The sequence below is a fragment of the Vigna unguiculata genome, chromosome 11 (genome assembly GCF_004118075.2).
Source record: "Vigna unguiculata cultivar IT97K-499-35 chromosome 11, ASM411807v1, whole genome shotgun sequence".
In the NCBI taxonomy this organism is placed as follows: Eukaryota; Viridiplantae; Streptophyta; class Magnoliopsida; order Fabales; family Fabaceae; genus Vigna; species Vigna unguiculata.
The window spans coordinates 41,252,312-41,268,181 of NC_040289.1; the positions used below are offsets into that span (position 1 = coordinate 41,252,312).

The following is a 15,870-nucleotide window of genomic DNA, read 5'->3' on the forward strand; positions in this document are numbered from 1 at the left end:
AACCTGTTATCTGCTGAACTCTCTTCTCATCCCTCACAACCCCATTACTTGGACCAAATCTCAGAGTGGTTATCCACAATGGAGAGGAATTTTAAAAAATGGGATTCATCAAGACCAGGGCACCACGGTCATGATATGGACAAGGATTCCACTTCCTCCAACACAGATTCCTGCGTCAACGATGATGGGGAGGCGCTTGATGAAACTGGTAAGGTTGATTTTGAAGACCCAGAAAAGGTTTGTCTTAATTCTGATGGTGAGAAGGGTATGGTGGCTGAGGAAACTGAATGTGTTGAGGAAGAGAAAGAGACGGGAGAACTGAAGAATGGATCTGATAATTTGGTATCTTCCGATTATGAAGAGGCAGAGGAGTTTTTGGAAGAGTTTGCAGGGGAGAAGGAGCTTGTGGAATTTGAGGGTAATGATTTGGAAAAAGAAGAGAGAAGAGAGAGTGCGTTTGGGGAGAGATGTGGTGCACTGGCTTGTGGGGTTGTCATTGGGATGATACTCATGACCTTCATCGTCTTCATGCTAAATACTCCTGACTGGTTTTATTATATAGAAGAACTGAGTTTTGCGGTTCCAACTTAGAAGTATGACCTACTAATGTTAAAATTTTCTTCTGTGCTTCTTCCACACAATGTACTTCCAAAAACATTCAACAACACTACTACACGCAGTTTATTTGTAATTCGGAATGAGATCAGTTCATACAATCTGGTGTGTAAATTGAAACTGAAGGTGACTTGAGTGAAGGAAAGTTGAATTCTTTTTCTTATCCAAAACTATCTGTTTGATTACTAAGAAACATTGAAACTGCAAAATAAGGGGTGTGATAGCGATGTATTTGTATTAATATATTCTTTATCTATGGGTAAGAAGACTGAAAGTCCTTCAACAAAAAGGTAAAACAAATATATTAAAAATGTACCGTTAGAATTTTTTTAAGTAAATACTCAATGAGAGACTGTACATTTTTTCTTGTGATAGAGATTATACATTTTTTACTTATTATGTTTTTGTACAGAGGAAAAAATTATGAAGAATGGGAGAAATTTGTTATAAGAGAAAACTGGTTGAGCCAACTTTTCTATTAGAAAATATGGAAAAAAATACAAAAAATTAAATAATTTATACAAATTGGTTTATGTATAAACAAGTTATAGTTTACTAAAAAGATAATTACAATATTTTTTGTATTTTGTTTTAAGCTCTTGGGAAATAACTCAGCTACACATATCCTTGTATAAATTAAGAATGCAATATCATATTAATTAAATAAATGAAATTTGGAATAGCTACACTAATTAACTTGTGATTTATGAAATATTGTAGTTATTTTGATGTAAGATTCTTGTTTTTATATTGATACTAAACTAATATATATTTTATTTTATTTCTATCATATAATTGTAAATATTATCCACCTTCCTACGGTGGACATAATGGTATGTGACAGGACTTTCTTTCCTGCATCGTACAAAATCTTGGAACATTTCCTTGCTTCAGAAGGTACCCTTCTTTAATATCCTGAAATACTCAGTTCTGAGATGAAATAGCGTGGATGATTTTTATAGAAAAAAAATGGGAAAAGTACCACTTTTTGTCGCAATAACTTAATTGTTTGGAAATGAATAATAGAAGAACCACTGCGTTTTTTTTCCTAGATGGTCCTGCTAATGTTTTTACCAAAAGTAGTGGAACAAAATCCTTTTTGTTAATAAATATATTTGATGATCAAATCCAATGGACAAGAAATAAGTAGACAACGTCATATATCCACAAAAGATTTCCTGAATAAATTTATCTCCCCATAAGCAGTAATTAAACAAGCCCTTGGATAAACCGAATTTTGAATCTAATATATGAGGAAATTAATGGTATCATTTGTATAGTGAACTTCACAAAAAATCAACAAGAGAAAAAAAAAATATGCTTTACTAAGAATGTATAAACAAAGAAATTGTCAAAATCATCCACGTTAAACAGGAACCGGAAAACCCTTCTTGGCCATGCTATCCAAAACATCGTTGAGGGCTTGACAGAGGCCTACAATCTGCAACGAAATCCATCATTAGTAAAAGCTTGAGGAAAATGAACCGTTGAAGGATGCTACTAAAGCGGCACAACACGCTAGTGAATTAAACAATATGGTCCTCAAAGAATATGTGCCAATGAACTCATAGGTTCACACATACAACGCAACGGTTCATTCTATAAGTACATTCAGGCACAAAATGCAACATACTTCAGGCTCATAGGAATTGGTATACATCATAAACTTAAACTGAAAACCAAATAATTCATTTGAGATTCGTTAATCAAGAGAACGATTCAAATTGGAAAGAATGTCTAATTTTTCAGAGTTTTAGCTATTCATATTTTCTTTAAAAGAATCCAATTATTTCACTGGAAATTTCACAAATTTAGGAAGCCGCCCCAGTTGGGGTGGAGATTCCCTGATTATTTATTTAATCCACTGATAACCACTGCATCTGGTGATATCAGATCTTTATAACAAAATTACCTGTTGGTCCCATCTCTGCAACTCTTCAGTGTCGTCATCAAAATGTATGACTGCTTCAACCTGCAATAAATCACACAAAAATTGGCCACTGCTCCTCAAAGAGGTCAAAATAAAAACCTAACAATAATGTTTTCCTCACTCTCAGAAAAGCTAATAGCTCCCCCTGGCATCATACCCCAAACCCTTTTCCTAATTACCATCTAGCAGTCCAACAAGAAGATTCCTTTAATTATTATTTCTATTATCGTTAGTTTTTTTCATAAACAGAGTTCAATGGTTATTTATACCTGATCGATAGATCCCCTCATCCTATCCTCATAAATCATTCTTGATGCTATCTTCTCAGCCTGCGAAAAATAACTGTTAAGAGAGAAAAACTAACACAAATAAAATCTAACAAACTCTACAACCAAAGACATTAAAGAGAGAAATATCATTTTCACACTCTCTACCACACTCAATTAATTCACGCATTCTGATGGTCTCAAGCATGATTGTGTAACTTTCTATCGAGAGTGTTAGAATGTGTAGCAAGCACCCCCAAAAAATACCCACGAGCAATTTACTCAAGTGTAAAGAAATAAATATATCTTCATGTGAAAAACGGACATAAAGTAAATTCAATAGAGAAGTGTGTTTCTTTCTATAAAAGGAACCATTATCAATAGTTCATACCTTGTGAGGTGGGATCCCCAACAGCGTGCCTAGCTCCCCAAAGCTGCACAGGCATACGGAGATTAAGATGCATGAAACACAAAAGTAATAATGTTAAAATAATGTAGTTATAAGAAAGAAGTAAGCAGATAGTATAATTTCCTAAACCTGATATTAGTATAAAGTTTGCTCGCGCTGAGAAGATTATGCTCAATCATAGCTCGGTCCAGCACAGTGAAATTGTCTGGAAGAAGAGCTTTCTGTGGGAAGAAGTAAAACCTGAGGCATGCCTAATATGACTCCCAAAACTATGAAGATACAATATAAATTTAGATAACCTGATGTGGTTTCAATTCTTCTGAAAAAGCATCAATTTCTGGTTTTCTTAGAATTCTCTCCAAATAAACCTGATGTAGAAGAGATTCAGATACTATGATCCAAGCGGAGAGCCATACAAGACATGATTAGTGGGGGAGAAATACCTTCTGCAATATTGGATAGATCTTCAACTTTGAACACCGCTCATCCTAATCCAATCCCACAAACCGTAATGTGATGAAACTTGACCTTTCCAAACAGGACTTTTAAAATGTTTAATGAGTGAAGCATTCACCTTGTACAGAGTAGCAAGAACACGGGAACGCTGAGGTCCTGCAGCTGCCAATATCGTGCATGTAACAGCAGCAGATAAAGCTTGTTCAAGTGCTTCTTCATTAATCTCCCTATAACATTATAATTCAATCCATGTAATAAGTAATGCCATTCAAGAAATAATTATATGTAATATAGGCTAAACATAAACCGCAATGGACACATGCAAAGTTATAACAAATATAGGTTTCATTTCAGATTAGGGTCAGTAAAGTTGAAGGTCAAGGATATGTACAACATTTATCATCATTAGACCCTCCCTCACATCACATGTTAAGTTCATTTGGTCTAATAAATGATGAGATACAACATTGAAATATAGAGTGTTAATCATGAAGTAATACTGTTTGCGAACCGAGCTGAACTGCAGTTTTGGAATTAGATTAATTATGGACCAAAAAAATGTGATTATTATGATAAGAATTACCAAAGTCCCCCACTAACTAATTTCCATGAATTTATCATGTAATGGACAATATTAACAAATATATCACAGTTTGCCAAAACTTCACATGAATTGACAGTGTGTGCTTGTATATGCATTGTCCCACTTTCCAATGGCGGATTGCCATTGAACACAGTTTGTGACTGCTTCCAAGCACAAACAACACAGTTCTGTTTACAATGTCAAAGGTTTTCATACTCTGGCACATATATCAGGCACACAAATACTGAGCATTCTGTCGAGCATCCCTGTATAGTTGTTAGTCAGAAACTTAGGGGCTATTTTATTTCAAAAATTGTTCTGCTTTTACTTTTAATTATAAAAATGGTCACCTAGTATTCACTTTGTTTCTAATTTCAAAAATTGGGATAGAATATATATAGATCAACATAGAATTATTTTTATTTTTCTTACACAAATACTTGAAAACAGAACAAAATGATAACAGTTGCAACAAAGAATGTATACAGAACATTTTATGAAACCAAACAATCCCTTATTTTCTCAATTACGACAAGCTCTAAATTATGGGATATGCAACAATAGTATCTAGAAAAGAAAATCTAAGCTGAAGAACATATAGGCAAACACAAGATACTCTTCCAACTACAATAAAGGGAGGCAATGTGACACAGAATTCAGATGCATGCAAACAGATTCCCTTCACTCACAAAAATGATTATGAAAAAACTAAAACGAGGAAAAGATAACACCGAAGGTACATACTCGTCTCCTATTTTCCTTTTCTCAATTTGAGATATATCATAATACCGCAATGCTGCTTCCAAAAACTTTCTCTTCAGATCTAAGATCCTTGCATAGCAAACCTGAAAACAAATAGGAACAAAAATGGAAAAACAGGTAAGGCTACTCTCAAGCATCCCTCTTTTGGCTCAGTTACACCTAAGCAGTTATCATTTTCAAACCTTGTACTTTAAATTGAGTACTTCATGCTGACTACTGCTGACCAAGAATGATGCTTTATTAATAAAAGCCTCAGCATTAACAGCATCATCATCCTGCAAAACAAAATTTGTTTCCAAATAAATTATGACTCGTCTTCCATTAATAGCAAGTATACCAATCATATTTTTAAATAGGGAACAGATGCCCCCATACTTACAAAATTAAAATTATTCCTTATGTACGTGCTTAAGTGTATGAGGAACGTGAATATTCCAGTTATAAAAACATTGTCCTCTTGAATATGAAGATGTAGAACAAGAATAGGTAGGACATGCTTTGAGACTATAAAAATCATAGATACTCATGCGTGTCAATTGTTATGACTCCCATTTTGGTCTTAGCCGCTACTTCAAATCAAACATGAATTTCAGTGCACAAAAGAGTCAGATACCTCAAGGTATAAACAAGCAATTTGGACACACTTTGACAACCTGAATGCATCATCAATCACCCTGATAAAATAAATCAAAGTGCAAATAAGTGAAGGTGACATTCTCAAATTCGACAGAATTATAATACTTTACATGAGCACATAAATATGGGAGGTAAGAAATTCTGAGACCTCATTCCTGAATCAAGGTCAATACCACTGAGCATTTGAGCAGCTTTTGACCATTGCTTCTCGGATTCATAAAGCTCAGCGAGTTTCTCTCTAATAACTAGAACCTGTAATAAAATAACAAGTGGCCATTAGAGTAATTGAATTGAGTAGGCCGAATACAAGAAGAAGGAAAAATGTATACTTCACCATAATAGGATGATGGATCAAAACAAAAAATATATGAAGAGATGATGAGAAACATTTTTTGCTTTGAAGCAAGAACCATTCACAATTACAAGTAACCAGTTTCCTAATAGAATTTTACTTTGGAAAAAGTGAATTTTATTTGTTTTCCTTAAAATCTAACTTCACTTTGTCTTTCAACTTCTCCATGCATCAAAAACCCTTTTGACTGGGATAGAAGCAGAGATACCTTTTTGACAAAATCTTTTGCAAGCATAACTACATTTGTGATTCTGATAGCAAAAGAATGACTATTTCCTCTCCCAGCCACTACCTCACTAAATTTATACAATTACACTAGAGAGCGCAAAAGTTGTGTTTAAAATAACTAAATCTAACTTTTTTTCCGTTTATCTTTTGCATCACATAATTTTATCCCTAAATAAGCAAATATTAGACCAAATAATAATTTATTAATAGCGAAGTGAGGACAGAGTTAGTCAAGAAAATGACAAGCATGTTTTCAAAGTGGCGTAGATATAAAATAATTGTGTTCTTGGCCTCAAAATACTAAATACCAAATACCAATTGCAATTAAGTAGTAATAACAAAAACTTTCCTATTTGCCGAAATAAAACAATACAAGCATGCAGTATTTCAGCTGAATATACAAAAATTAAACCTGCTCTTCGAACGACACAACACGAGGCTGAATTTGGGCAAGAGTGTAATGAGCAATCTCTTTCTGTATCTCAGGCTCCAATCTTCCCAACTCTTGAGCAAAAGTCTGCAAAAGCTGCCGCGACACTACTAATGGAACATCATCTGATAGCACTGAAATACGAAATATGAAGGTCTGAGAGCTTGAAATGGAGGAACACCAACCACAAGAAACCCTAGATGAGAAAAAAGATACTTAACTGTGATCTATGAATTTCCTAGACTGAGCAATGTCATTAGACGAAATGACAGCAGCGAGTATGCTCTTATACTGCTCTATTTTTTGCCTCTGGTCTGTAATCGCAGAAGCGCTTGCAAAAGCACTCTCCATCACTGTTGCACGTTAGCATTCATCAACACAATGCAATAAAATCTATAAAACCTAAATTAAGAAAAACTAGTGTAAAACTTCCGATTCTTCAATATTTCGAGCAGCTCGTGATCATTCACAAATAAAAAAACACCAAACACAAATACATTAATAAATAAGCGCTGAAAAGATAGTGTTTACGCAGTGAAGAGTGAAATCGGTTTACCTATCGGCGTTGTAGGAAGGTTGAGCGTCGCCGACAGTTACAGGTTTGGCGGCCCGTGGAGGTTGTTATTCCTCACTCCTCCGTCGTGAATTGGAATCAACGACAAACTCTCGAATTTCAACTCTGAACTCAACTCTTTTCCCTTCGTAAATTGTCAATTGGTAATGAAATTGTTCCACCCGGTTCATTTGACCCAAACAAATTTCCAACATTCGTTTTCTTGGGCCTGCACCTTCTATTTCTTGCTTTCTTTGGGCTGGGCCTAAATATTAACTACGATTACTGAATGGCAATTGCTTCCTGAACCCCAATCAAATTTTTCCTATACCCAACAATATAGAAAAGTACTCAAATATCCTTCCCCATTTCATAACACCACCGCTGCTATTGCGACCGCCGATGCTCCACCGCCACCACCACAAAGAAAAGGAGAAAAAAATACTTAATATACATTATATGTTGTGGAGAATTATTTCCGAAGCATACTTCGTATAGAAATGTTCAGGAAAAAATAGTTTTGAAAGTATTATATACATTTTAAAAAAATTGTTCCAAAAATCTATTCTGAAAAATGAATCCCGAAAGTTCTTGAAATACTATTCTAGAAAGCTTGTTATGAAATTAATAATTTGGAAGTCACTTCTAAAAAAATAAAATTATTATTTTCTAGAATGGATGGGTGCAGAAAGAAATTAACGGGGTGCAGGAAACAATTACCTTCCTGAATTCATTTTTTTATTGATATGGACCTGTTGGTAGTCAAAAACATTCTGAATTCAACTAATTGAAGTCCTGCTGTTCAATTATAGTTATTTATTATATTTTTTTATTAATATGGAATATAAAGTTTAGTATCTTACAGACAACATTTTCTAATGAGAAAAAAATATGCCATCCACAAATACAGCTGAAATTATAAATATTTTTTTTATTAAAAATAAAGCGAAAATCTTGTTTAGCCGTTTTATTAGTACGTAATTTTCATCATGTTAGTTGATAATTAATCTTTATCGAGAAAGTGGCTAGTAATATTTAATGAACATTTTTTCTATTTACAACTTTTGAATTTTAATATTTAAAACAACCTATTTCAGTGGTTCTCGATGAGCTGCAATATTTCATCTTATGAACCACTAATATTTTTACCTGTGTAATGCATTGCATTTTCTTTTTTTAAAATACTAAATATTGATGTGCTCTAACTTTTAATCCGTAAAATTAAATGTTCTTGCTTCTATATAATAATTAAAAAATAAATAAACGAATATTGAATAGATATTATACTTTAAATACTTCAATAGATAATAAAAACCCCATTATAAATTGAGGTGACAATATGGTTTTGGTTCGCAAAAAAAAGTGAGGCAGGTGAAGACGTTAAGCGCTGATCCGTAGAAGTCTAAGGTCCATGTGGACAAACTTGTTGGCCCGCATAAAAAGAAAAAACCTTGCACATGTGTATATAAGTTACTTTTTTTTTTTGGACTTTTGCATAAACGTTTCAAATTATTGTATGACTGAAAACGGCAAATATTATATATTTTGTACTGTGCAAAAATTTGATTAATACATTATGTATACCAAAGTACAAACATGAATACGATGAAAACGTTGAATTATTAATTTATCATTTAACTCCTCAAAATCCTTGCTTAATTTTTTGAACTTGTTAAAGTTTCTCAGATTGTTAAACATTGAAAGTTTTATTATAAGATTTAAAAAATAAATAAATATGCAGGTTGGTCCGGGAGTCCGCGTTATGCAGGGCGAGCTAGTCCGTATGCTCGCATTATGTGGAGCGGGTCAAAATTTTCAACCCGTCTAATCCGTCAAATTGGTGAACCAAAAGACGGATTGGTTCATTCCTGACCCGTTGACTCGTTTTTATTTTTATTATTTTTAAAGTTTTAAAAAATATATATAAAAATTGAATTTTCTATGTTATATTTTTTGTATAAATGTAAATATGTAATATTATTATAATTTAAATCATTGACACATAAAAATTAAGTTCAATTATTAGTTATAATAGAATAATTTAACGTATAAATATAATAATTATTTTAATTTATCCAATTAAAGATATTACTTGATTGATACAAAAATTATAATATATATATATATATATATATATAAACTAATTTTGTAAAAAAAAAGTGATGATTAGTCTGTAAGCCCACTTGTAATAAAACGGGTTGTAGTTTCTGATTCGTTTTTTAGAAACAAATTAGTCTTATACAACTCGTTTTAACGGATGAAGAATGAAAATGTCCAAATCAGATTGAATTATCCCGTTTTGACACTTACATAACAACTTTAAAACGAAATTAAACTAACATTAAATAACACGGAAAGATGACAACATCTTCAAAGTATTAAATGCAAAATTCTTTTAGGAAATAACGTTAAATCCAAAAAAGGTAATAGGCCAAACATAATGGTAATGAAACAAACAACACGACCAAAATTTGAAATCAAATAAAAGATTAATATATATATATATATATATATATATATATATATATATATATATATATATATATATATATATATATATATATATATATGTGTGTGTGTGTGTGTACAAAATGACAACACTACAAAATGATTTTACATACATGATATAACACTTTACCTAAAGTGCACATACCCCTATTACTTGTTCAACTAAACGACTATCTCAGTATTTATTATCATGTAGCAGGTCATCTACCCCTTATTTAGAACAAAATAGTATACACACGAATACATTTACATTCATCAAGATACCAAGTTAAAAATAAAAACAAAATTTACCTTAAAAGATTTTATCTAAAAGAATATAATTCAAAATATATATTACAAATTATTCTCAAGACTAAAGTAACACCTCTACTCCTCTGCTATTGTAAATTCACACCTACATTTTTCTATCCCAATATATAGCACAAAATTGTACTATAATAAAACACAAATACACATAACACAATTTAAATCACAAATAAACTCGTATGTAGATATTATCCGAATTTGTCTTTGTTATGAGGAAAATTTTATGTATTGACTAAATATTTGTATGGAAACATATATACATGTCCTGTTCTCGTCTCATGTCCTGCATAATATCATTTATATTTAAAGTATTAAAATGCTTATATATATATATATTATAATATTTTTATGTCTTTTAATTGTTTTGTTTATCATAAAATTCATTCGTATTTTTAATTTTTTTGTCTTATCACAACCTTAATGCAATTATTTTTAAATGATGTATGCCAATTAAATATTTGTGATATCTCTCATTTGAATATTTATACTAATTTTTAATATTTTTATGTATTTTGTATTTTTTCATATGATAATGTTTAACATTCTCAATTTAAATGTTCAATAGTATAAACATTTAATTTATTAGGTTATATACACAAATTATATATTTTTTTAAATTATTAATTTTTGTTCTATTTGAATAACTTTTTTATTTTCAAAAATAATTTTTGTTATCTCTCAACCATCCACTATATTAATATTTGAATTTATTTTTTTAAGTCTCTAAGATATTTTTCATCTTATCATGACTTTAATTATACATTTGTTTTCTTTGCGATTTCATTCGATGTTTTCTAAAATTGTTTCCAAGACAATTATGTTGATATTTAAATTTATTTATTTAGATCTTTCAGAAATTTTGTTTTCATGTCATAAGATTGTTTTTCTTTTTGCGATTTCACTTAGTGTTCTCATTGTTTCCAAAACACACATTTATTATTATTTTAAATATTTTTATTTGTTATTTATTTATATCCCGTCGAAATAAACAACCATTTGAAATGTTTGTTAATTTAAATATTTATCTTTTTTTTATATTTTTTAAAATTATTTTAAAAGTTTATCTATTAAATTCTATTAATTTAATAATATTTTGATTATTATGAAATCTTATTTAATATTCTAATTTAAAATATGTATAATTATAATATATTTATAAATATTTAATATTAAAAAAACAAACATCTTTTTTAATATTAAATATTTAATAATATTATATTATTTTTACTGTTATTTTATGTTATTTTTTAAAAATTAATTAATTAATATTAAAATAATAAAAAGGTATATATGAGTATATACCGTGTTATGTGATGAGACAATAAATAAATTTGATACTAAGTTAAAATATAAAAGTAAATAATTTTTTTTGTTAGAGATAAACATAAAATAGCAAAACTTGTCTCGATCCCGCTCTGCCATCCATAGCTAACATGCATATGACATTATTATATTAAAGCAACAAATTAAAGCAACAAAACATCCTCACTAACGCTTTTTTTAGTACTTTAAAATAATTTTTGAATTCTTTTATGTTTGATTGTTTTTCACTTTTTATTGTGGGTACGTGTGAAAAAGTTCCTTTTACTTTCCGTGGATCTGTATATTTTCTAGATTTGAATTTGCAACCTGTATTTGATTTTCTTATAACAATGTTGACAAATACACCATAACTTTCTCTTTAAGGGACTTGAAAATTCGACAAAAGAGTTTGAAAAAGTTAACTTTAATTAAAAACCGAACAGTGAGAAAGTGGTGACGAAATGAGAAAAAGGTAACAAAACAATGCTCGCTTCACATGGCAAACCAAACCACAAAACATATTCACATTGCGTCGCAGGAGCAAAATCATAAACGCGGGACCCACTTTGAATATCCATGTCGAAATTCCCGATTTGCCCTCATCATTTCCGTTCCACTGCGTCCTCGTACCCCTCATTTCTTTGTCGTCATCTTCATTCCCCTCTTTCTTTAAACCCAACCATTCCCTTTCAACATCACAATGAATCATCGCTGACACTGATCGTTCACTATAATATTCCTAATTCAATTCCGACCGAGTTCACACCGAGTCCACTCACTCGCTCACCATGAGCCGATTCAAGCGATTTGAGCTCATTGAACAACAACCATTCCCATTCTGCTACTCCTCACCCTTCCAAACCCTAACTTTCCCCTCCTTTTTCGAACACTCTCTTGACCTTGATCTCGACCTGTTGGTAGCTCCCAGCCCTTTCGACGCCGTCGCGGATCTGCTTCACGCGCCGTCGTTGGCCTACCGCCGCGCGGAGAGGCAGCTCGAGACCGAGTTGCGCTTGCAGAGCCTGGGCGACCGGGTGGCGGAGCTGGAGTCGCGGTTTGACCGGCTGATCGGCGGCGATCGGAAGTACACTTGGACGGCGGAGATCAAGGGAGCGGAGAAGAATGGGTTTGACAGGAAGTACAAGTGGGTTGCGGAGATCGTTGAGGAAGAGAAGAAGAAGAAGAAGAAGCAGGTGAAGAAGGTGGTGAAGGATAAGAATGTGACGTGGACGATTCAGGTGGAGAGTGAGGGTGAGGAGGAAGAGGAGAAGAAGAAGTTGGTGAAGGGTGTTGCGAAGAACGTTAAGTGGACGGCTGAGATCTCGGGAAAAGGGACTAACAGTGGGAGCTCTAGGAAGTACACGTTTCAGGTGGAAAGTGGAGATGCTGAGAAAAAGGAGAAGGTGAAGGAGAAGGAGAAGGAGAAGGAGAAGGAGAAGGAAAAGAAGAAGGGAAATGGGTTGCGCATTGTGGAAATTCACGAGCCAAGTAATCACAGAGATGTGGTTTTGAGACAGGTTGGTTAGGCTTCTACATTCTTCAAATTTTTTGTGTGATCTTGTTTGTTTTCGTAGCTTTAAATTTGTGACTTTTAATTGGCAGCTCAATAATTTGGTTGTTGGTGGGTGAGCAAGTGTTGGGGTCATTATCAGGGTCATGTGACAGTGATGCGTTTGGATTTAGACCGTTAAGTTGATTAATGCGATGTCTTTTCTTACTTTCCATGGTCATCAGCTATTGCTTGCACCTTGGTGTATCTTTACTTGGGTTTATTTTCTTTTGGGTGTGAGTCTGTGTAGACGAGTCAGTAAGAAGTAGGGAACATGTTTAACTTGAAACATTACTTGAGGTGAATGATGATTTGTGCTTATGACAGTTATAATGCAGTGTGCTTCCCTTTACCTTCCCCAAAGTGAAAGTTACAAATTTTTATCCAGTCTGAATAATCTAACTGATCCATTTTAGGAAACAAAAAGGATTTGATAAATGGAAAATTGTGAAGACTTAGTTGAACATTTTGATTCGGATTGGGAATGAATGGTATCTTTGTAGCCCATTGTATGGCTAGATAGGATTAAATGGTCGGTGTATATGGACAGATCTTGTTAAATTAACATTACTGGTTACCTATGTGCTCTGTGATTCATAATATAATGAAATACACAGTGCAAATTGGTAACTAGTAACTATGGCATTAGAAGCTCGAACCCGAGCTATGGAAGGTGTGCTCCATTTGAAAGTTTACTGACGCGCATTTGCTGTCCATTTAACTACTTCTTTCATGCCTTGCATTTGTCCCATTTGAAATAAAAATAACGTGCAAATGTATATTTTCTAAATTTTGTTGATCTGTTAATACAAACCTGTATATTCTGGAAACAATTTGCACGTGTTTATCTCTCCTTGTGGACTCTCTTCTGCTTGAATCTGCTCACGTTATAGTTCTACTTGGGATAATATGTACTGCTTCTGACAACATCTTTCGATTTGTAGTTACACGAGTTCACTTATGTAATTGTATTTTTATTCAATGTATTGACTTTTGTTTGTTGTTTTATTATCCAAAATAGTAAAGAAAAATGGGACAGGGGGGATTGAAGATATGCAGGTGCAAGTAAAACCCAAAAGGCCCGAGTCATGGCTAAATTCTTGTTCATAAACATTAACTTCATATCCTGTTGACAATGAGTTTTTTTCTTATTAGCGGTTGCTCATTAATCCTAATTGTGCTCTGGCATAGGGAGATGCTTTGTTAAACTTTTTATCAGATAGCAGACTGAATATTAGCTACTTTTCACCTTTATCTTTGATTTCTTTTTTATGAATTGTGCATTCATACTCATAAATGTTATTATATTTAGAATTTAGAATTTGGAAGATTATCAGTATGCTGAGTTGTTCTTTTTGTATCCAACTTCTTGTTGATGAAGGCATTTGCCAAGAGGTTTGGAGCTGTGCAAAATGATAGGGGCAAAAGGAAGGATGTGTCTCCTCAAGATGCTGCTTTGTTGATCCAGATCAGCTTTAGAGCTTACTTGATCCGTAGGTCAAAAGCTCTCCGAGCCCTTAGAGAACTGGCTGTTGCAAAATCTAAATTAAAGGAAATCAGAGCCCAGTTCAATAACTTCTCTTACCGACGTCATGTAGCTCGCGATGCAGAGGAACGCCAGCGATTTTCTGAGAAAATCATCGTCTTGCTCCTCACTGTTGATGCCATTGAGGTATGATAGATCTCTCTTTATCGATTAGATTGAACTTTTTCCACAATTTTGAACTCTGCTAAATACCATACCAGATGTTAATTTGGTAGTTGATCTGTAACTTAATTTTGTAGTCCAGATCGTAGAATGCAACCTAGAAGTAAAACATGTATATACAAGTTTGAATATTCATATGTAACTCATATTGTGTTCATCATAATCCTCACTACCTTGTTTAATCGTTGGAGAATCTTACTGGATGCGGTGTCTCATCTAAGTGCCTCTCCATGTATGTTTGGTTTAGGAATTAGTAATGGAAATTCTCATTATTTCTGGAAATTTGAATAGTGACTCTGATGATGTGAATCATGATAAAATATAAGTTCAACACAGCCATTTACTGGTTTATCTAACAGGTTTGTTTATATTCTGTTTTGTAGGGAGCTGATATTATGGTGAGATCAGCGAAGAGGTCAATGGTGGATGAGCTAGAAGCAATGCTTGATGTGGTGGACCCCCAGCCTGGTGGAAGATCAGCATCACTGTCCTTCAAAAGAAGGACATTTGATATGCCCGATGGAGTCATCCGGAAGGAAATTGAAGAAGGGGTTGCACAGGTTGTGCAAATGCTTGAAGAAGCAGAGAATAATAGCAGCAACACCTTTGAAGCATAACTGTGAGATCAAAAACCTAATATTATCCTAGTATTCCATGCTTTCCTTCTGCTGTTGTAGTTTGTTGGTAGACGTATGTTTGAAAGACTTCTAAATTTAGGCTTTTCATCCCATGGTTGTTTTTCTGAACTTTTTGGCACATTCTGAATGGAAAAATCTACTGTGTTTTATTAATTCATCAGTATTTTCCCTCAATTTTAGAGTAAATTGAAAACATTTTTAGATTGGTAGATTGAAAAGATTGCATGCATTGTACTTTAGTGATTATTGCTTGGCACGTTGTTATGTTGCTTTTTTATGGTATGAGAATATGCATTCTGTGCAGTTTGACCATTGCCTGAGTTGTTGTATTGCTGTGTTGCGGTTGAAATGTCTCATTCATTCATGATTTAAGTGGCACTGAGTTGTTCTCTAAGCTTTCATCCTAATTCCTTCTCACCAAAAGGAAAAAAAAATGAAAGCAAGTTCTAATATGAGTTTTATTTAAATTAATTGAAACAGATTATTGATATAAGATGCTTTCATTAAAGTATTTTTTCCGGATATGCGAATTTATTATTTTTGAAATTGATAATAAAGTCAAAATATTTATTTTTGTTGAATCATTATTGATCATAAGTTGCAGTGTATTAATTTTTGTTTTTAAAACATATTTTTAAG

At 32.8% G+C, this 15,870-nt stretch overlaps 2 protein-coding genes across 2 annotated transcripts; one reads left to right on the forward strand and one right to left on the reverse strand.

Annotated features, from left to right (window-relative positions):
* Nucleotides 1–1,841: 1,841 nt before the first annotated feature.
* Nucleotides 1,842–7,426, reverse strand: LOC114168422 (COP9 signalosome complex subunit 4). The gene is made up of 15 exons (XM_028053218.1): nucleotides 7,224–7,426; nucleotides 6,889–7,020; nucleotides 6,650–6,801; nucleotides 5,806–5,909; nucleotides 5,635–5,695; nucleotides 5,204–5,296; nucleotides 5,004–5,104; nucleotides 3,795–3,903; nucleotides 3,664–3,708; nucleotides 3,520–3,588; nucleotides 3,350–3,441; nucleotides 3,203–3,245; nucleotides 2,815–2,874; nucleotides 2,528–2,587; nucleotides 1,842–2,056 (listed from the first exon to the last, which is right to left on the reverse strand). The coding sequence occupies exons 2-15, from the start codon at nucleotides 7,016–7,018 to the stop codon at nucleotides 1,982–1,984; spliced, it is 1,194 nt and encodes a 397-aa protein (XP_027909019.1). The 5' UTR covers nucleotides 7,019–7,020; nucleotides 7,224–7,426; the 3' UTR covers nucleotides 1,842–1,981.
* A 4,565-nt stretch (nucleotides 7,427–11,991) lies between these two features.
* On the forward strand, nucleotides 11,992–15,405 carry LOC114169459 (BAG family molecular chaperone regulator 7). The gene is made up of 3 exons (XM_028054614.1): nucleotides 11,992–12,853; nucleotides 14,267–14,557; nucleotides 14,977–15,405. The coding sequence occupies exons 1-3, from the start codon at nucleotides 12,125–12,127 to the stop codon at nucleotides 15,208–15,210; spliced, it is 1,254 nt and encodes a 417-aa protein (XP_027910415.1). The 5' UTR covers nucleotides 11,992–12,124; the 3' UTR covers nucleotides 15,211–15,405.
* The last annotated feature ends 465 nt before the right edge of the window (nucleotides 15,406–15,870 follow it).